General features: G+C 48.2%; 2 protein-coding genes across 3 annotated transcripts; one reads left to right on the top strand and one right to left on the bottom strand.

Moving 5' to 3' along the window:
• The first annotated feature begins 4157 nt into the window (after positions 1-4157).
• Positions 4158-8792, top strand: LOC123120425 (AP2-like ethylene-responsive transcription factor At1g79700). The gene is made up of 7 exons (XM_044540416.1): positions 4158-4628; positions 5039-5124; positions 5492-5500; positions 5649-5737; positions 6096-6220; positions 6785-6861; positions 7939-8792. The coding sequence occupies exons 1-7, from the start codon at positions 4351-4353 to the stop codon at positions 8556-8558; spliced, it is 1284 nt and encodes a 427-aa protein (XP_044396351.1). The 5' UTR covers positions 4158-4350; the 3' UTR covers positions 8559-8792.
• Positions 8793-9244: 452 nt separating this feature from the next.
• On the bottom strand, positions 9245-13352 carry LOC123120426 (protein ENHANCED DOWNY MILDEW 2). Of its 2 annotated transcripts, none has more exons than XM_044540417.1 (9): positions 13160-13352; positions 12942-13083; positions 12609-12791; positions 11983-12026; positions 11311-11425; positions 11121-11219; positions 10061-10308; positions 9874-9963; positions 9245-9773 (listed from the first exon to the last, which is right to left on the bottom strand). In XM_044540417.1, exons 3-9 carry the CDS (start codon positions 12756-12758, stop codon positions 9491-9493), a joined length of 1029 nt encoding a protein of 342 aa, XP_044396352.1. In that variant the 5' UTR covers positions 12759-12791; positions 12942-13083; positions 13160-13352; the 3' UTR covers positions 9245-9490. The 2 variants fall into 2 exon arrangements, with proteins under 2 accessions (XP_044396352.1, XP_044396353.1); XM_044540418.1 differs by having other exon boundaries at positions 12609-12788.
• Positions 13353-22274: the final 8922 nt, after the last annotated feature.

Here is a 22274-nt window from a genome sequence, read left to right as displayed (position 1 = left end):
TATGTAAGTGGTTTGGTTTCGTTATGAGGAAAACAATCTCGAGAAAGGAATTAAGAGGAACTCTAGTGCTTCCCTCAAATCTCTTTAACTCTATAAAAACTCTAGTTTGAGGAGTTATATATACCCGATCTAGCCCTTCCCTCATATCTTTAATTTCTCAAAATTTTAAGGAGCTACCCCCCCCCCCCAAATAGTCCGCGCTTAAACTTAAGCAACCACTCAAAATATCCCTAAACCTACTCTATCCTCTCTCAAACTTAGCCGCCACCACCCGCCTCCTCGACGATAACATATCGGAGCTCCCCATCATCCGTGCCGAGGCACTATAGCATGACAAACTTGGCTTCACACCGTTCTAATACTCGATGCTAAGAAGGAGGGAGACACACACCATCATAGACCCTCTTGAACCGTCCATTTGCCCCATGCAGTAGCACACTCACACACGACACATGAAGAGGTCGGTTTGATGTGGGAATGGTAGCGCAGGGTCATGACGTCATCATCTTCGGATGTTAAGAGGATGGATACTGTCACACTTTTTGTCGAACACCTTGAGCCATTCATTTGCCTCATGCGGTGGCCATTCACCCCATGTGTTGATGTGGAAGGAGTAGCGTGGGGTCATGTCATTTTCATCATCAGTGTTAAGAGGATGGACAACATCTCACCATTTTTTACTCTCCTGAGCCACTCATTTTCCATATGTGCCCATCGCCCACCCATGTTTTGATGTAGAAGCAGTAGCGCGGGGTCACATACATTTGCCCCATGCGGTGGCACAATCACATATGATGAGTTCGAGATGATGTGGAAATGGTAGTGTAGGTTCACGCTCTAAGCGTGTCATGTCGTCGTCCTCTTCAGTGTTAAAATCATGAATAGGGTCACATCATTGTTGACCCTCCTTAAGTCATTCATTTGCCTCATGCGGCCGCCGATCACCACCTATGATGACGTGGAAGGAGTTTCATGGTTCTACATGCTAATCCCGCCAAATTATAGTCCTCTTCGCTGTGAAAAGGAAGCTTGGTGTCACACCATCGTCCACGCCCCTGGGATATCCAGTTGGCTCATGCGGTGACACACTTACATGCGATGAGATGAATCCAATTTGGAATGACTAGCGTAGGGAGACCCTCAGCCATCATATTGTCTTCCTATTTGATGTTAAAAGGATGGCCAACGTCACACCACTTTGTCGATGCTCCTAAGCCATTCATTTGTCTCATGTAGTCGCCGCTCACAAGTGATAGCCCTAGGTTGTTGTGGAAGGAGTAGCATGGGATCACATGATGAGACCTTCATATTGTAGTCCTCTTTACTATTAAAAGGAAGGCTTGTCTCATACCATCATTGACACTCTAGAGCCGCGGTCGCACACTCACACGGGATTGGGGTGAGGCTGATGTGGAAGGAGTAGTTTGCGGTTACACTAAACCCATTGACTTATAGTCCTCTCAGATGTTAAAAACAAAGATTGGTGACATGACATCGCCGATGCTCTTGATTTTTCCATTTGCCTCACGCGGTCGCATGCTTACGCATGTTGGGGCCGAACCAACATGGGAATGAGTAGTTTGGAGTCGTGTTGAGCCCATCGCAATGTATTACTCTTTTAGTTTTAACAGGAAGGCCGACATGACACCCTTTTCGACGCTCTCAAGTTGTCCATTTGCCTCCCTTAGCCGCTTACTCATAGGTGATGGAGCATGATGTAGTGGAAGGAGAGCGTGGAGACATGTGACAAACACATAACTCTATAGCCCTAAGGTCACACCATTGTCGATGTTGTCAAGCTCTCCATTTAGCTCACATGGGGTCAGATACTAAGCTGGTGCATAGTCCTCTTTGATGTTAGAAGAAAGTGAATGTCACACAACTTTTCTTAGTATGTCAAACCATGGTTAAAAATCATTGAACACCAAACATAGTTTCTAAAAGAAGAGAGATAGAAGGAAAGTATCTCAATTACGCACTATGAGACAAATTGCCTTTCACTAGCCACAAATATACTCATGTCATCCATGCACAATTACTTTGTAATCAATTGGTAGAGGAAGATTAACTGAAGCACTCATTGATCGTACTGTTATGCTATATCAGTGGTTTGGTTTTGTTGCAAAAATCGGTAAAACAATCTTGAGAATGGAATTAAGAATATCTTTAGTACTTCCTTGAAATATCTTGAACTATATAAAAAAACTTAAGTATGAGGACTTATACCCGATCTAGCCCTTCCCTCATATCTTTAGTGTCTCAAAAGTTTAAGGAGTTACCCCTCAAACATCCACCTGCTTAAATTTAAGCAGCCACTCAAAATCTTCATAAAGCTTTTCTATCCTCTCTCAAACTCAGTCATTGCCCACCTCCTCGACGAGAACGTCTTAGAGTTCCCTCATCCATGTCGACTACGCGTGGCACGTCGACCACCCCCATGCTTTCTCCCTCCTCAGCGATCACCCTGCTCCCGTAATCGCCGTCGTCGCCTTCCACCATTGCTACAACAAAGAAGAACAAAACGATCGAGATGACTCACACATAACTTTTCGGGAGCTACTGGCCTCTTGGGAGAGAACATCATTGAGGAGGCGCAGCTATCAAAGGGCCCCACCATGCCGCATGCACCATTCATCTCTATTGTTGGGATCCTTCGTCGGAGGCTGATATGGTGGCAGAGGTGGTGACATGGGTGAAGACAAGGCTCTGGCTCTCGTTGATCGGCGTGGGAAGGATATGTCGGGGCGGATGCACGGGAGGTCGACACGGGTGAGACCCTATCACGAAAACACGCATGACCAACACCATGCAGCCGTGGCTCCTGTTGTTGTAGAGCTTGAGGTGGGAGATGTTGACACCGTTAGTGTAGATCCTGGCATAGTAGATACCAAAGGGGCCCCACTCGATGAATACCTTGATGCACAAGCGAACAGAGGCAGAGGGACATGGTCTATCTCGGTGGATTTTGGTCACGGGGATGTCGATTTGGAGAAGAAATGAGAGGGAGGGAGATGGGCTTCTATGAGGGACCCAAGGTGTAGAAGGAGAACAAAGGAGAGGGGGAGAGATGGGCTTTCTGTCTTCTTGAGAATAGAATTAAGAACATCTTTACTCCTTCCTTCAAATCTCTTAACTATGTAAAAAACTTCAGTTTGAGGACTTATACCCGATCTAGTCCTTCCCTCATATCTATAATTTCTCAAAAGTTTAAGGAGTTGCCCCTCAAAACATCCCTCCTTGCTTAAATTTAAGCAGCCACTCGAAATCTCCCTAAAGCTTCTCTCTACCCTCTCAGACTCAGTCACCGCCAACCTCCTCGACGACGACGTCTTGGAGCTTCCTGTCGTTCGTGTCAACTACGTGCGGCCTCATCGACCCCCTCCCATGCTTTCTCCCTCCTCATGATCGCCTTGTTCCCGAAATCGCCACTGTCGCTCTCCACCATGGCTAGAAACATAGAAGAACAAACGATCGAGATGGCTCACACATAACTCGTCGAAAGCTATTGGCTTCTCGGGAGAGGTCATGGCTCAGGAGTAGTAGTCGAAGGGTCCCACGATATTCGATAGTCGTGCTCCTTCATCGGAGACCGAGCTGGTGGCAGAGGTGGCGATGAGGCTCTGACCCTTGCCGGCTGGTGTGGGGGAGGATCATGCCGGGGCGGAGGAGGTCATCGGGGGTGAGGCCCTGTCGGGAAGACACACATAGACAACACAATGAAGTCATAGCCCCTGTCGTTTTAGAGCTCGGGGTAGGACACCTCGACACCATTGGTGTAGATCCTGTCGCAGTAGATGCCAAAGGGGCCCCGCTCGGCGAATACCCTGACGCGCAAGCCGACAGAGGCAGAGGGATATGGTGTATCTCGGTGGATTCGGTCACGGGGATGTCGGTTTGGAGGTTAAAGGAGAGGGAGAGAGACATGCTTCCATGCGGGACCCGTGTGCAGTGGGAGTTAACTGAGGGAAGGGCAAGATGCAACCAGATTTAACTCCTCAAAATTTAAAGAGCTAAGGTTTTATAGTTGTTTGAGAAATGAAAATTTAGAGGAACGGCTAGAGATGCTCTGCCCCCCTTGCCTTTTAACCATGGCGAGCTGTCACCGGTGCATGTTTTTTCTGCTTTAAAGCAAATGAGCCCTTATGTGCAACATTACAACAAGCAAGGTGTCATGTGAAACTAATGCCTGCTGGCGCTTAATGAAAACAATTAAGAAATAAAATAAAACCATCGAGCAGAGTACCAGGCCGCACAGCCTTCTCCCTCTATAAAACCCCTGCCTACTTTCTTTCTTCCACCTTGACTCCCCACTCTCGCTCGGCCCACCACCATTGACACAGCACAGAGATCATGAAGAGATCCCCTCCTCCTCCTCCACAGCCATCTCCTTCTTCTTCGCCGGCATGCTCGCTGTCGCCGTCGCCGTCATCTCCTTCCTCCTCCGACTCGTCCTCGATCGCCATTCCCCGCAAGCGAGCGCGGACGCAGAAGGCCGGGAGCGCCAAGGCCAAGGCGGCGCCCAAGCGGGCCAAGAAAGACGCGAGCAGGAGCAGCAAGGAGCCCGACGCCTCCGCCAATGGCGCCGCCGCGTCTGGGAAGAGGAGCTCCATATACAGAGGGGTCACAAGGTATGGATCATGCCTGTATTCCGTGGATTGATTCCGATCTCTGCCCGCAAAATAACCAGCCAATTGCGCATTGCCGCTGATTAATAGAATTGGTTGGTCCCCAACCTTGGCCTGCATGTCAAAAGTCTGCACCCTTTTTTCCTTCCTGATCTCTCGGAGAGCCTGTTAAGCATGATCCCGGTGGAGTTCTTGAATTCGGCCAGCGGATTTTCTTGCCGTGCTCCATTTGAATAATTCAGTCAACTCCTGTTAGTTGTTAGGAAGTAGGAGGGCTGGTTGATCTGCAATCTGCATTACTGCTGCCTGCCTGCTCATTTAATCCGGTCAATCAGTTTTTTCCTTACTTTTTTATCTCCTTGAAAGGCAAGTGCTTATATTGATCAGCTGCATCCATGTCAATATGTACTCAGGCACAGGTGGACAGGCAGATTCGAGGCACACCTCTGGGACAAGAACTGCTTCACTTCCATCCAGAACAAGAAGAAAGGGAGGCAAGGTAGATTTTTTTTCTTAACTTCTTCTGATTTTCAGATTTAAATCGCATTAATGTTTCAGATTTATAGAATTGTTTTTTTAAGCATCGAGGGGAAAATTAGAGATGCAATACGAGGATGGTACCTAATACTGAATAAAAAACTGCAAGGTCCTTGTGACCGAGGGCTGCTCTGGATCCTGATACTACATCTGCTATTACCACAAAGCATATTTTTTCTTGCGTAAAGCGAAGCGAATTTATTAAGGCTGACATTCTGATTATACTTTTTTATCTCTTTGTTTTCTGTTATCTTTTGTGGGGGTCCTTGTCTGGTGATCTGCATGTGACTGCGATCTGCTTCTGCTTTGATGCTGTGTTGGCTCAATAGTCTATCTCGGTAAGTCCCACAAGCATATTTGTAGACACACATCTAGCCTACCTGTTTTGGCAGATTCATGTCACTTGTCATTTTTTTTCTTCGATTTTCCTTTAGAATCAAAATAGTTATAATCTGCTTGTTGACGATTTGGTTGTCAATTCTGCAGGGGCTTATGATACAGAGGAGGCAGCTGCCCGTGCGTATGATCTCGCGGCTCTCAAATATTGGGGCCCTGAAACCACACTGAATTTCACGGTACGTTGTTCTCCTCTTGGAAATAGAAAAAGGAAAAGCATTGATATAAATGTGTACATGTACATCCAAGTTGCTGCGTCAGTTCCTGTTTGGTACAAGCAGGAGCCAGGGTGTGTCTTGGCAAACACCACCATTGACTCGAGAGTTAAGGAGGTGACAGCAGAGAGAGTAGTAACGCCTTGACAGCCCATGTCGCCTTGTGTTTTGGTAGTACTAGACTAGATGAGCAGCACACATAAAAAGACGGCCTTGAATGTGCTGGTTGTATAACAACTGTTTGTTAATTTTCTCAACAAAATAAACATACTACAGTAGTTACCATGGGAAATTATATTAATTCATGGACGGACGCATGCAGGTGGATGAGTACGCGAAAGAGAGGTCGGAGATGGAGGGGGTGTCGCGGGAGGAGTACCTCGCCGCCCTCCGCCGCCGGAGCAGCGGCTTCTCAAGGGGGGTCTCCAAGTACAGGGGCGTCGCCAGGTACTACACTATTACTGCATTGATTAGCAGCTCCGTTTTGGTTAGCCAGAAAACTATGGTATACTATTCCAAGACATGCAAAATTCATGATGAAAGAAAGAGACACGTGGCATGCAAGTGCCAAGTGTATGCTACGTGGGATCCAGAGATGGTGCTGACTCGGGAGGAGGGACCTTTCTGGTCGACTGACAAAATAGGGGTACGTAGGCAGCTAGGATCCATCTGCAGCGTGGAGTCAGTGGCATGCGTCAGCTGGCAGGCAGAAAGTGCAACGTCATACCCCAGCCAGCCATGTCATCTAGAGTGGCCACAGATGGCTCACCTACCTACCTCTTTCTCCCGTCAGCTTCGTGTGTCGAAAAAAGTCCAACCTGGCCGACAGCAGGCCGCCGGTTTGGAAATTCGTCTGGAATTCACAGAAACGGTTCAACAATATGCATCCAACTTTTTCTTGCGACTAATTTTGACAAAACACACAGGAACTAATTTTGCTGAAATTTCAGAGAGAAACAGTTGGATTTGTTGTTTCTGAATATATGTAAATGTTTATCATTTTGGGTGCAGGCACCACCACAATGGGCGGTGGGAGGCGCGAATTGGGCGGGTGCTGGGGAACAAGTATCTATACCTGGGAACCTTTGGTGAGCAGCACCTCCTCCTACTCCTTTGAGCAAGAAAACAGTTTTAATTAATCGGCATTGAAAGGCTACCATTGTTCGTTGTAGAATCGTCCTGCTTAACATTCCGCAAGAGCAGCTGCCCACCTAACTTTTACCAGAAATTTTATGATCAAACCTAACACCCACATATATTCAATGGCATGCACTTGTTGTTTCCCTCCCTTCAATGCACCACACCCGGCCTTACCTTAATGCTGCTAGCATAATCTTTACTACTAGTATGTTAATTGGTTATTCTCTCTTTATTTCTACTTTTTTTCTAATTTTCTATGAATCTGAAAAAGAAAGAAAGAAAGAAAAAGGGTCAAGATTCAGGACCATGAGAGAGACAGACCAAGATACCATCCTGTGTGCAATCCCAAGAGGATTGCTCAACTTGCCCTAAGAATAACATTAAGCAGAGACAAAGCGTTGGATCAGATCATACGCAATGCCCTGCCCTGCACTGTCAATTACCAGTAAATACTGCAGGCATGTGAGCAGCACGTGGTGGGAGTGGTAATGCCACCGGCTGGTGCATAGGGATCTTCAATCTCTCCCTGTCTTCTTTTCACTTGCCTCTCTGACTCAGCAGTGAGTGGTCGCCTCACGTGCATGGGGCATGCCCTCCTCTCTGTCAAAAACAGACTAGATCAAGATTCAGGATCCAAATCACCGCACAAATGATATGATTCACCACACTAACATCAGAGATAAAAAAGAAAAAAAATCCCCAAAGGCCGAGAAGATCGCCACTAAAGGGCAGGTTGCCACAAGAGTTGTCTAGTTAATTACTGCAGTAGCAACACACCACAATGAACTCTAGTGACCAGCACATGTGAAAGTAGCAAGCATCCCATCCACATCCACTGTCGTCTTTCAGGCAACTAGGATGTGAAATTCAGCATCTTCTACTCTAGATCATTTACTGATATCACTAAACAACTCTGGTGAGCCCAACTGTAGTCCTGGTCCTGTGCGAGAACAATGGAGCCAATTTGACACAAGTTGGTAAACTCTGTGATTTAGCTCAATAGTGCATCTACTTTCTTCCTGCAGATACCCAAGAGGAAGCAGCCAGGGCCTATGATCTTGCGGCCATCGAATACCGAGGCGCTAACGCCGTAACCAACTTCGACATTAGCCGCTACCTGGACCAGCCGCAGTTACTGGCACAACTGGAGCAGGGGCCACAGGTGGTGCCAGCATTGCAAGAGGAGCTTCAACATGATCAACAAAGTGACAACGCAGTCCAAGAGCTCAACTCAGGTGAAGCGCAGAAGCCGGGTAGCGTCAACGAGCCGATTGCAGTGGATGACACAGACAGCGCCGGAGACATCGGTGCCCCCCTTGTGTTTGACAGCGGCGTCGAGGAGAACCTGTGGAGCCCTTGCATGGATTATGATTTGGACCCCATCTTTGGACGCGACATCAGCAACTCGATGAATCTGAGCGAGTTCTTCAACGACCCCACCTTCGAGAGCAACATCGGGTACCTGTTCGAAGGATGTCCCGACATCGATGACTGCAGCACCAGGCATGGCGCAGGCCTGGCGGCGCTCGGTTTTCTCAAGGAAGGTGACGATAATATGAAGGATGTTCCAGACATGGATGCAGAAATAACTCCTCAAGCAAACGATGTCTCCTGCCCTCCAAAAATGATCACTGTGTGTAATTGAGTATCTCTGTGCTCTCATGTCCAAGGAAGGTTTCAGGTTTTCATGTTGGGTATACTTGTTAGCTAGCTTCTTGTAGGCTGTCTGCCTGTCTGGTCAGGTCGGAGAAATTCATGTGTTCATCCCCATCCTTTGAGAAAAACCAAAGGCATTCTACTTGGTATGGTATGAGTGCCAATGTCCCTTTTTCTTCTCCTTGAAAGTTACCAGAAGGCTAATATACTAACCTCAACGAGATGTGCTCACTTAACCTCGGTTTAACCAATCACATTGTGATAGCTTACAAGTTCCATTCATGTATTTACCCTTTATTTTTTGAGTTGGATTCATGTATTTACTTGTTCCTATAGAAGTCGCATTCTGTGATCCTAATATACTACTCCCTCTGTAAAACATCTTTTATTTGTTTGAGGACGTATTACAGTATAGCTTTACTTGATTTGGAAATTCCCGCTACGAATGCAGAATGTCTTAAGTCCCAGAAAAAAAATATCTTGATGGAAGAATCTTCACTTTCATTCAACACAAATGGCATCTGTGGTAAAAAAAACAAATGCCAAGTACTTAGAAGCAACGTTCTTGCAACGAGTTTTCGCCGTAGAAATAGTTAAATAGAAGTTCCTGTCATGGCATTTTTTTCCTTTTCTAATAAAAAAACAGAGGCAGAAAAACAGGATATATAGAGCGGGTTTCCTCGTAAACGGAATGTTTATTTAGCGAATTGTCATGTTATACAGTGTGTCTAGCCAACCAAATAGTGGAAATGACATACTCCCTCCGTTTCAAAATAGAACGGAGGGAGTACGTATTAAGCTTAACAAGGGGCTGCATAACATTTCCTCTTGTTCTTCTCGAGATGACATGAAATGTATAAGAGGGAGCCTGTGACCGATGGTTTTCTCTACACGGCAAGGTGGGAGACAAGGAATGGATCATCAGTCATCAAGCCAACCGCAGGAGCCTGGATGTGGACGCGGGAACAAGTGCTTCGGCGCAAATGAATCGATGGGCTTCACCCTACTGCGGTCTGTTTCTGCCGGCTGAGGGGACTGAGATGGATTGCAGGACGCTAGGCGGTCGAGTAGCTCGTCTTCGTCGGGTATATCGTGCCTCTGAGGTGCACCTCTATGCCTTTCTGCTGCACCAGGATTTCTCACATCTGGAAAGACAATATGGTCCCTCTTGGGAGTTCCCAGCTCTTCTTGAATCTCATGCTTCCTGAAAACATTTACAGAAATTCACAGAGGGTGCCAGAAACCAAGACAAATGGAAAACAGGAGAAATTATGTGACTGATCAAAGTAGGAGAATCAACAGACCCGCAGTAGATTAAAATTTGATCAGGTAGAATGCCATCCCATGCCCTTTGCGGAGTAGCCTCTTCCTCGTCCTCTATCAAGGAAATATCCCTGGAAAACAAATAAAGGTGAGGACCGGAAATTCTTATTTTCTGCAATGGGACATAACATAAGAGACCGGGTTGAGGATGGCAATGCAAAGGCAAACCTTGGCAAGCACTTCCGGTGGTATACAGTTGGACAGCGCCTGCATACTGCGAATTGCATTTCCTTGTCATGCTTGTTCTCTGCTTCCTTACACCGCTTACATTTATGCACGGGACAACTGAATTCCAGTCCACCAGCAACACATTGCTCAAAACATGTTGCCTTGGCTTTGTTATCAGGGTAGAGTATTTTAGCAACACATCCCGGGTGGTAAAAGTGCCCACACTTTTGCTCCTTACATTGGAATACCTGAAAAGCCATCAAGAAGTTGGTAAGAAAATTAAGTATTTTAAGATGAGAACACACAAGCATTATACTCCCTCCATTTTTATTTACTTCGCATATTAGCTTTGACCTAAGTAAAACTTATATCCAATGATGATTCCAATGGTATTGATTTGGTATTGTAGATGTTAACATTTTTTCGTATAAATTTGGTCAAAGTTTACAAAGTTTGACTTGAGACAATGCTAATACACAGAGTAAATAAAAATGGAGGGAGTAATTATTACTCGTATAGATGTGCAGCACACAAAGTCAAACGCCTTCTAAGATTTAATTTCACTGCTAAGCTCTGATAAGGTCCTGACATACGCGCATATCCCAATACAAGCTGGCGGATGAGATAAGAAGGTATAAGACCGAACTCAACAACACCTTTCCCGACAGATAGGCAAATAAGCACATCATCATCGACTGCGGTGTTGGTGTGCTCGATGTCAATTTGTGGTGGCAGTCCATCCAGCTTTGAATACACCGGGTGATATATTTGACACAGATGGTTCGCATGCGAGGGGATATGTATATGTTTGATTCGGCACGATCGTCAAAATTTCTTATACATGCAGTATATATATTTTTATTAATTCACAGCAACACATTGGTGTTGCACTACTTTCTAACATCTTAGAAAATACAATAATGAAAAAGGCATCTTGAGATGCTTCCTATTTCTTATAACTTTTGAGCAATATACTTAATTCCATTTCTTCATCTCTTCTGACATAAACAAAGACAGAAAGTATCGATGAAAGATAATGAAATGTATCTGTTCTGCATACCTCAGGACCTGCTGTTAAGTTTGAAGACCCCAATAATCCACAAGCAAAACATTGATGCTGCTTATGCTTGCAGTTCTCACAGAAATATAACCCCTTTTCCTGAATTACCATTCAAAATATGAAGCAAAATGTCAACTCCTATACATAAATAGAAGTGCAAAATGAAAAACGAGTAAAATATATCATATACCCCTAGTGCTTTATGCTTTTGCCACTTTGCTTCATTTAGCCCAAGGGTTGTGCACATAGATCTTTCACCATGTTCTTTGGTTGGGTGGAAGGATCTCAGACATCCACCATCACAGCTAAAAAAACATAATGTAAGAAGGAAAATTGAGATAAAGCAAGGAATATGGTTCGTTCAAAGCAACAGGAAATTCAACAAACTTGCATCTATAACACTGGAAACCATAACTCAGTGTTGTGTTACAAACACATTTGATGACAATATTGAAGAAGATCCATATATTTCATTTCAAACATGATGCCTATCACAATATTGGTGGGGCTGAATCACTGGTGGGGCTGAATCACGGAACAACTTCTGGACATAGTGAACGTGCTATCTATTTGGAAACAACTATCATGTGAATGTCAGCTATCCGAGGAGAAAAGTGCAGCATTCCGAGTTTCATTAGTTTGGTTGCAGAAACATGGAATCTGTTGCTTAAAGAACACTAATTAACTAGTACAACATTACACAACCAATACCTGTGTTATGTGTCAAGAAACTAAATTGCTCTATAGAGTAGGTCAAAGTTTCAGTGGAGAACGATTCTCGAGGAAAGAAAGTGAATTCGCGATCACAACTGGACATTCATTAAAGATGAACCCGCTGAAACTTGATTGTAGATAAACCTACCAGATTAATTCACCACCATCGTCGCAAAATGCACAAACTTCCCTCTGCACAAAAATTAGATATGTTAGCTTCGCAAAATCGGGCTTAAGTAGACCAGCAGAAAACAAACACAAAATCTGGGAACTAGTTAAGAAAAGGAAAATATGGTAATATGCTAGGCATATGGGTGGAAAAATTCAACTGAATCAAGAAAATGGTTAATGTACTTGCCTCCAGAGAAGTCAATGGTTAAGAGCTTAAGGCTACTTGTGTCAAAAATCTGGGAACATGAGTACATCACTGCTAACTTCGTTTATAGCTTTTTAATGGCATTTTTTGGAAGTTGTTTTCTGTAGTCACATTTTTTATTATGCTAAGTTGGCAGTGCCATATTTCAAATTAACCAAGTTCAAAAAGAGTCAAACTTGTTTCAGTTTGACCAACACTGTACAAAAATTTGGTAAGATCTAAAACACCAAATACACATGGTACAAAAAAAAATATTTCATAAATAAATAATCTCATGAGACTAATTTGGTGTTATAGGTGTTAATATATTTTCCTATAAACTTGGTCAAACTTAAACAAGTTTGCCTTAGGACAAACCCAGAACTTGAATTATTTTGGAACAGAGGTATATGCGGTACCTGCTGAGGCTCAACTGGTGCCTCGCCATTGGCCCTCTTTGGGTTGCTGCTCTGGCCTTCCTTTGGCTCGCGACTGGCACTCTTGTGCCTGCTGTCCTCAACACTCTTTGCCTTGCGGAGTTTGCTCATTCGCACCTTTATCACGGCCATGATCTCCCCCAAGGATCGGGCAAGGCAGATCTGCTGCCAAGACGCAAACTTGTTTAGTTTTTCTTAGGGTCCCAAACAAAAAAAGAAAAGTAAAAAAACCGTCAATCTCCCTCCCACCCTCCGCGGAGAAGTGCGGCGACCGAGCCGACAGACCGGACGCGGGCAGAAGTAAGAATCGCTCACCTCGAATCCTCTGGACCTACTCCTCTAGCGGATGCTGCAAAATCTCAGTCGCCGAAACCGCCATAAGGAGGATCCCTGGAATTTATGGAGCCTGGGACGCGTGATGGCGAAATCAGACTCGGATCGCTAACGATTACGGAGCCTGACACGCGTGATTGCAAAAATCAGATTCGGCATACACGTTATTATGCATAAATCATCCACGGCGTTGGACCCACCTGTCATTTAGAGAGTATTTCCTTTTCCGGCGCGGGCAGGGGCAGGAAGCGGCGTGGCGTCGATTCGGGCGGTCGGGATTGCGGCCCGTATCGAGGTCGAACAGCGGACGGAGCTGTCGGGCGTCGTCGTCTCCACGGGCCGGCTGCCAAACCGCCGCCTCGTCTGGCTCCTCTGCCGGTCGCTCACCCAGGCCAGGGCACGCAGTCGCAAGTACGCAGCTAGCGTTGAATAATCAGGCAATGTCACGATTAATTTAAGAATATAAACTAACGAATAAAGCAATTATTATTTTTCGCAAATAGGGAAAGCTTGCATATCATTTCATTTCATTAATAGAAGAAGTCAGATTGAGTACAGTAGATGATACAACACATATAACGCACTTAAGAGGCGTGAACGTGGTGCACGAAGTAGGCAGACATGAGATGCTCGACCCAAACCAAACATAGAAAACACAAACTAAACTCGCCGACCACAGAAACAGTCCAAGCAACAACTAGACGACCAACATCTCCAAAGACAGCACCGAGGACATCGCGAGAATACAAGACAGCGCCTTCACGAAAGAGAACATCACCAAGACGCCGTCGTCATCTGATCCGGAATACCAAACCTAGAGTTTCCCCTGATGCTCGAAGAGGGGCACAGATAACGGCCATGGCAGCGCCTTCAAAAAGGGAACGACACCCACGGATGTCTCTGCTGCCAGCACAAGATGCAGGGATTTCACTCTAGCCAAATTCCGAGCAATCCCAAGCCGTCAGAGAACGAATCGGAGAAGAGGAAGTCCAGCCTAGCATGGAACTACGACTGGAGGAAGGGGAGCCACGCCCCACGCCAAAGGAGGCACCGTTCATTGCCAAACGCGTGAGCTTTGGAGGAGGGAAGGCTGCGTGGCTGAGCGGAATGAGAAGCAGCGGGGATGTGACAGTGGCCGAAGGCCCAGATAAGCCAGGATCTAGAAGGAAGTGCAGATCCAGACTACCGGGACCGGAGCAGCAGGGGCGCCAGCGGGCCAAAGGAGCTGGAAGGGGACGCGGCTCCTGACGCATGCCGGAGCCAAAGATGCACCAGATGGACAGCCAACCAAGGGCACCCACAGGGTGTTGGGTGCGGAGATGCCAAGGAGCCAGCGAGGCATTGGAGCCGGAAAATAGTGCATCTCCCAGGGTGCGCTAGATCTGAAGTCGCGCAGACTGGCCATGGACACAGGTCCTTGGTCGTCGGGTCGAAGTTGCGCCCCTGTGGGGCAGGGGTGGATGATGAAGGAGGCTCGCACGCAGCCAAACTCTCGGTCGACGCGCTACAGGAAGCAGTGGCAGCCGGTCACAACCCTGCGCCTCCATGGCCGCCTCCAGAAGAGGCTGACCCGAGCAGAGGGACGAGTAGTGGGGGCCGGGGGGACGCAACAAGGAGGGTGAGGGAGTCCTGGATTAAGGGGTCCTCGGGCTGTCAGCCTACTGTATATGGGTCGGACTGATGGGCCACTATGGAGCCGAGCTAGAGTGCGGATCCATGGCAGGATAGGAAATCTTCGGAGTCGTGGTGTGCCCTCCAAGCCAGGATTAGGCAGGATCTTTCCTTCCCTGTAATCGATCGCATGTAACCCTAACCCTACTGGTATCTATATAAACCAAGGGTTTTTAGTCTTTAGGGCTAGAGCAACATCCATTACCCCATCAACCTAGGGTTTAGCTCGCCTGATCTCGAGGTAGATCAACTCTGTAACCATATCATACATCAAATACAATCAAGTAGAATGTAGGATTTTACCTCTTCGAGAGGGCCCGAACCTGGGTAAACACCGTGTTCATCGTCCCTTGTTCTCCATCGATCCAAGATCCACAGCTCGAGACCCCCAACCCGAGATCCGCCGGTTTTGACACCGACATTGGTGCTTTCATTGAGAGTTCCGATGTTGGGTCGCCGAAGGATCGATGGCTTGCCTGATCATCGCAGAGGGCGTCAGCTCCGGGGACCTCTTTGTCCCCGGCCAACCCTTCGCGTTCGGCAGCATCGTGCTGCACGCGAACCCAACTGGTCATCTAGACCAAATCAATAATTTCACTCCCTGAGCACCGGATTAGATTCGGTAACTTGGAGTATGTTGCGGACGCCCGAGGCGATCTGGTCTTTTCCGGATTCGCAGCCTCTCCCCCCACCCCTATGGGCCTCGTTGTGCCCACTCCGGAGCCTTCTCCTGATCCGATCTAAGGATCGGCTCCAATCCTCCAACCAGCCTCGATCTCGGAAGGCTCCACCCTAACCGGAGGCCAGGAATCCCTTTCGGCCATGCCAGTAACGCTCGCTGAAAACCAAGCTTTGAGCCACAACGCGGAAGCAGTGTTCGGACGCTCTCGGCCAAACCCTCTCCTCATGACACGCCTCCGGCCTCGAGCCCCTGCGAAGGGTCGACATTCAGAAGCCAGGAATCATCCCTGGCCGAACTCCCCCTCATCAACTCGGCTTCGAGCCCCAATATGGAAACAACGTCTGAAGACCAGGTTTTTCCCTCGGTCTCTTACAACTGTCCGACCCCGGGCCTCGAGGTTAACTCAGCCCTTGAAGACCAAGATCCAGTCCGGGCCCAGATCATTCCTTGCCCCGCCATATCGGAGACCGGCCCCGAACGGCCACCGCGTACCAGTCCGGCGACCCTTGTCTTATTAAACGAGGCGCTGGACCGAATCCAGATGATGGCTATTCGGGAGGATCCACCCCGGCCTGTGTTCAGCGGCCCCTTGAGGCAGATTTCAGGGAATTTTACATCCCACCCACCACCCACTTAGTGGCCACAGTCGCAGACTTAACCGCCATGTTGGACTACACCTGGAAGTCCGGGATGGGAATAGGAAGCCACGACGAAGCAAGAACAAACGTCGCCACAATGATGGCGAAGCTGACGAAACGACAGTCAATGCCGGATTCCATAATCCAAAGTCTGAGTCACGGAAAAAGCCTTCTAAAGGCAACCAGGACGCCCCAACCAAGTTGGATGCAATCCTGGATAGGCCCTGCCAGATTCATGGCACCGCTGAAAAGCCCGCCAACCACAACAACAACAATTGTTGGGTGATAAAGCAGGCCAGCAAGCTCACAGCCGAAGACTCTTGCAAAAGCCCATGAAGCAAGGACAATGAGGAGCCCCGCAGGTTGAACAGTGGAGGCCAGAAGCCCTTCCCTTCTGAGGTTAAGACGGTGAACATGATCTATGCCACCCATATACCAAGGAAGGAGAGGAAGCACGCGCTGTGGGACGTGTACGCCGTCGAGCCCATAGCGCCGAAGTTCAACCCGCGGTCGGCTTGGCCTATCACCTTCGACCGCAAGGACCATCCGACCAGTATCCGTCATGGAGGATCGGCGGCCCTGGTGCTTGACCCCATTATCGATGGGTACCACCTCACAAGAGTCCTAATGGACAGAGGCAGTAGCCTCAATCTGATCTATGCGGACACAGTGGGGCAAATGGGGATCGATCCGTCAAGGATCAAGCCCAGCAACACCACCTTCAAGGGGGTTATTCCGGGCGTAGAGGCCCGATGCCCATGCACGGTAACTTTAGAAGTGGTATTCGGCTCACTGGACAACTTCCGAAGCGAAGACTTGATCTTCGATATAGCCCCGTTCCATAGTGGCTACCATGCCCTCCTTGGCCGAATGGCGTTCACCAAATTCAACGTCGTCCCGCACTATGCATACCTCAAGCTGAAGATTCCCGGCCCCGCGGGCGTCATAACGATCAACTGCAACATGGAGCGCTCACTTTGGACTGAGGAACACACTGCGGCCCTGGCAGCCGAAGACCAATCCGTTGCCAACGGGACGAAGTATCAGCGCGCCGTAAAGGCCAGAGATACAATTAAACGGGCTCGAGCCCAATCCCCGTCATGGGAGCCCGCCTGTGTTTGCTGCAAATAGGGATGCGCTCCCCATGGCATGCATGCCTTCATCGCGCTCTACGCGCCTCGTCAGCACAAATTCGCGCTCAAAATACCATGGGCGGCCGTGGGGGCTCATATCAAACACATATCTCCACGTGTTCGGCTCAACCAAACTACGACATCACCACGTCATCGGACGACAATGGGTATGACTCCGTACTCGCTTAGCGTCAAGCTATGTTCGGTAGGGCTACATCTCAAGGCCCATATTGAAGGCACCCCTCGCCACCATGTGGTGTTCACAGATGTCCAATTCACCCCCCTCCATCTCGCAGAAGCAAAGGCGCAGACGTGTAGCAAGGAATAGTTGAGGCTTCGACCCACGAATCAAGGCCCTGTGTAAACCTTTCTCTGTAAAAATTTTATTTTTCTTACTTATCGTAAACGCCTCAACAGTTCGAATTGTACGGATAGATGTCCAGAGCTCATGGAAAATAAAAAAAACCTTTTACGGTGTTCAGTCATCCAAATTATTTAGCTCTCTCTTGCTTTTTTCTTTTCCATTTTTTCTGCTCTTCGAACAGCTGGGCATGAACACATTGTGTAACAAATACAAATCGGTTAATTGACCAAAGGCTTGATCTTCCCATCAGCTCTACATACTAAGTCCGACACCACTTTTTCGTGGAGTGTTCGGTGTCTCGGATATTGCACTATATGCATCAGTTCCGAACTATGTCTTGGGTCTATAGTTGGGTTGCCCAGCTCCTGTACTTGCCCTCTTACGTTCTGCATGTTCGGCTAAGAAGGTAAAGGGAGAACCCCTATGATTGTACTACTGGCTAGTCCAACTAAGCACCTCAGGGGAGAAAGCCGAAAACTGACCGTCATAGTAAGCGAGAAATGGTCAGCGATCCGATGACAGGTGTTAAACTAAGAAATCATTGGCGATTTATCCATGTCATATGCAGGGTTCATCCTAGCACAAACCATGTGATTACCAAGGCATGCCTCGGCTCCCACGTACATCACGCTGGGGGCTAGTCATTAGCTCCCGCCACCAAGTTCCTATGGCTAAGTGAAAGCAATAAAGCTGCATAGTCCGATTGCCTTGTCTCTCTCCCGCACTACCGCCTTCAGGTACCGAGACGTCAGCTAAGGTTAACAATGCGGAGACGAAACACCCCTTGCAATATTTACTTGAGGGCTGAAGCTGACGACTGGTAGCTTTCAGAATAATGAACGGCCGCAGAGGAGTCAAAATAAAAACACCATAGTATATAACATAAACATGGGCCGCATTATAAAGCAAAAGGTTCAATTATCAACTTCATACAATCACTCGATGATTACATCCTTGGAACACTGGCCCTCTATCGCCCGAGCACCATCCATAACTTATGCGAAGTACAGTTCGGGGCGACGATGTTCCTTGCCAACTGGCGGGGTACCAGTGGCCATGTCCATTGGCTTGATCTTAGGCCAATGAACCATGGTCTTCGCAAAGGCTAGCCTAGCTCCTTCAAGGCACGCAGAACGCTTCACGACATCAATCCGGGGTGATGCATCACACAACTTCTGCACCAGACCAAAGTAGCTACTCGGAATTGGCTCTCAGGGCCACAACCGGACACAGAGATCCTTCATGGCTGGTCTGGCCATCCGATGCAGCTCCATTAGTTGCTTCACCTGGTTGCTGAGGAGGGGAGGATGCTCAGACGCCTAGAATTGCGCCCAGAAGAGCCGCTGATCGGAGTTCTCCTCCCGCTTGGCGTAGTGCTCCGCTGCATTCGCCACACTCTTGGGAAGCTCGACGAAAACGCCTGCGGAGCGCCAGATCCGCGTCAGCAAGGCGAACCTGTTGCCGCCAAAAACACTCTGCAGTAAGTATGTCTTACCATCCGCGATCTCCCTCACTTGGCAGAGTTCTTCGTGGGCACCCCACACTTCGGTCCTCTTCTCCTGGAGCTCTTTCTCCACCTTGGACAGCTCGGACGACTACTCTTTCTACTTATGCTCAAGGGCCTCACATTTCGTGACGACATCCTTGAGCTCCACCTGCACTTCAGGCACTCGAGCCTGGTGCTTCTAATCGACGGTCTTCACCACCTCAAGTTCAGCCACCGCCTTTTCGGCAGCTGCTTTATTTTTGGCTGCCTCGGCCTCGGCCTTCTTCAGCGCTGCCTTGAGGCCCTCAACCTCCGCGGCGGCAGCTGCAGGCACCAAACACCACAAGCTCATCACACAATCCGGAACGTAAGTGTCCGGTGGTGTTAACTTTGCATCTTGATAGAAGCTTACATTTGGCCTTATCAAGCCGTTTGTTGACGAGGTCAAGCTCTTCATCAGAGCGTTTAAGCTACTGATCCATATCCTCCAGGGCAGCGGCATTAGCAGCCGCGGCCAAGGACGATGCCTGCGATATCAAGTCTATTAGGATATTTTAATTACCGGCCTACAGATATTTGACCCTCCGTAAGGTTTTTGCAATCCTTACAGAGTCTCAGGGGCTGTTACATATACGGCCTACCCAAACTTTCGCTAAAAAAAGTTAAAACCACTTTATGAGGAAAGAACATTACTTGACTCACCTCAAAGCCTGTTAGAAGTCCCTGGACGACATCATTCAGTCCGGCATGGACGGACCAAACACCTCGAAGAACCGCACCCATAAGGGCACGGTGCCCGTCAACAATAACAGAGTTGTTCACCAACTCCTCCATCGTGTCCGGCCAGACCGCCACCGCCTGATTGTCGGTATCCGGCATGGGCGGCGGGACCTCAACCCCTTCCCCGTCAGAAGGCGGGACCGGCACCTGTGAGGGCCTTGGGGGCTCAGGTGCGGCTGGCTGGGAGGGTCAGGACGGTCCGGATGTTGGAAATATGCCCTAGAGGCAATAATGAAATGGTTATTATTATATTTCCTTGTTCATGATAATTGTCTATTGTTCATGCTATAATTGTATTAACTGGCAACCGTAATACATGTGTGAATACATAGACCACAACATGTCCCTAGTAAGCCTCTAGTTGACTACCTCGTTGATCAATAGATGGTTATGGTTTCCTGACCATGGACATTGGATGTCATTGATAACGGGATCACATCATTAGGAGAATGATGTGATGGACAAGACCCAATCCTAAGCATAGCACAAGATCGTGTACTTCGTTTGCTAAGAGCTTTTCTAATGTCAAGTATCGTTTCCTTAGACCATGAGATTGTGCAACTCCCGGATACCGTAGGAATGCTTTGGGTGTACCAAACGTCACAACGTAACTGGGTGGCTATAAAGGTGCATTACAGGTATCTCCGAAAGTGTGTGTTGGGTTGGCATGAATCGAGACTGGGATTTGTCACTCCGTATGACGGAGAGGTATCTCTGGGCCCACTCGGTAATGCATCATCATAATGAGCTCAATGTGACTAAGGAGTTAGCCACGGGATCATGCGTTACGGAACGAGTAAAGAGACTTGCCGGTAACAAGATTGAACGAGGTATTGGGATACCGACGATCGAATCTCGGGCAAGCAACATGCCGATAGACAAAGGGAATTGTATACGGAATTGATTGAATCCCCGACATCGTGGTTCATCCGATGAGATCATCGTGGAACATGTGGGAGCCAATATGGGTATCTTGATCCCGCTATTGGTTATAGGCCAGAGAGGTGTCTCGGTCATGTCTGCATGGTTCCCGAACCCGTAGGGTCTACACACTTAAGGTTCGGTGACGCTAGAGTTGTTATGGGAAATAGTATGTGGTTACCGAAGGTTGTTCGGAGTCCCGGATGAGATCCCGGACATCACGAGGAGTTCCGGAATGGTCCGGCGGTGAAGATCGATATATTGGACGAAGGGTACTGGAGTCCGGAAGTGTTCCGGGGGTACCAGGCTATGGCCAGCATGACCGAAAGGTGTTTCGGGAGCCCCGGCAAGTGTTGGAGGGCCTCACGGGCCAAAGGGGAAGGGGCAAACCAGCCCACTAAGGGGTGGTGTGCCCCCCTCACCCTTTCCCACTTTACTTGGGGAGGTGGGGCGCCTCCACCTGGCTTGGGAGGCAAGCCTCCACCTGCTTGGCTTGGGGGGCAAGTCTCCCTAGGATTTTCCCTAGGGAGATCTAATCTGGTTCGCCGCCGCCCCCTAGGGGAAACCCTAGGCCGCCTCCCCCTCTCCCCTTGCCCCTATATATAGTGAGGGAGAGAGAGGGCAGCGGCACCCCTGGCCTGGCGCAACCCTCCCTCCTCATACACCTCCTCCTTCTCCTCCGTAGTGCTTAGCGAAGCTCTGCCGGAGAACCACGAGCTCCATTGCCACCATGCCGTCGTGCTGCAGGAGTTCTCCCTCAACTTCTCCTCTCCCGTTGCTGGATCAAGAAGGAGGAGACGTCCCCGGGCTGTACGTGTGTTGAACGCGGAGGCGCCGTCCGTTCGGTGCTTGATCGGATCTTTCGCGATTTGAATCGCCGCGAGTACGACTCCATCAACCGCGTTCTTGTAACGCTTCCGCTTAGCGATCTTCAAGGGTATGAAGATGCACTCCCTCTCTCTCGTTGCTAGCATCTCCTAGATTGATCTTGGTGACACGTAGAATTTTTTTGAATTATTGCTACGTTCCCCAACAGTGGTATCAGAGCTAGGTCTATGCGTAGATTCTATGCACGAGTAGAACATAAAGTAGTTGTGGGCGATGATTTGTTCAATTTGCTTACCGTTACTAGTCTTATCTTGATTCGGCGACATTGTGGGATGAAGCGGCCCGGACCGACCTTACACGTACTCTTACGTGAGACAGGTTCCACCGACTGACATGCACTTGATGCATAAGGTGGCTAGCGGGTGTCTGTCTCTCCCACTTTAGTCGGATCGGATTCGATGAAGAGGGTCCTTATGAAGGGTAAATAGCAATTGGCATATCACCGTTGTGGCTTTTGCGTAGGTAAGAAACGTTCTTGCTAGAAACCCATAGCAGCCACGTAAAACATGCAACAACAATTAGAGGACGTCTAACTTGTTTTTGCAGGGTATGCTATGGGATGTGATATGGCCAAAAGGATGTGATGAATTATATATATGTGATGTATGAGATTGATCATGTTCTTGTAATAGGAATCACGACTTGCATGTCGATGAGTATGACAACCGGCAGGAGCCATAGGAGTTGTCTTAATTTATTGTATGACCTGCGTGTCAATGAAAAACGCCATGTAATTACTTTACTTTATTGCT

Source organism: Triticum aestivum, chromosome 5D (genome assembly GCF_018294505.1).
Source record: "Triticum aestivum cultivar Chinese Spring chromosome 5D, IWGSC CS RefSeq v2.1, whole genome shotgun sequence".
NCBI classification, from domain to species: Eukaryota; Viridiplantae; Streptophyta; class Magnoliopsida; order Poales; family Poaceae; genus Triticum; species Triticum aestivum.
This window is presented reverse-complemented; position numbering and strand designations above follow the sequence as displayed.

Bases quoted from the DNA above. Each gene is read 5' to 3' on its own strand.
- LOC123120426 (XM_044540417.1), bottom strand. From the start codon at position 12,758: ATGGCCGTGATAAAGGTGCGAATGAGCAAACTCCGCAAGGCAAAGAGT. The intron at 11,220-11,310 runs GTATATGATATA...ATGGTAATTCAG, and splicing joins AAAAGCATAAAGCACTAGGG to GAAAAGGGGTTATATTTCTG. The intron at 9,774-9,873 runs GTCTGTTGATTC...AAATGTTTTCAG, and splicing joins CAAATTTTAATCTACTGCGG to GAAGCATGAGATTCAAGAAG.
- LOC123120425 (XM_044540416.1), top strand. From the start codon at position 4,351: ATGAAGAGATCCCCTCCTCCTCCTCCACAGCCATCTCCTTCTTCTTCG. The intron at 5,738-6,095 runs GTACGTTGTTCT...GGACGCATGCAG, and splicing joins AAACCACACTGAATTTCACG to GTGGATGAGTACGCGAAAGA. The intron at 6,862-7,938 runs GTGAGCAGCACC...TTCTTCCTGCAG, and splicing joins TCTATACCTGGGAACCTTTG to ATACCCAAGAGGAAGCAGCC.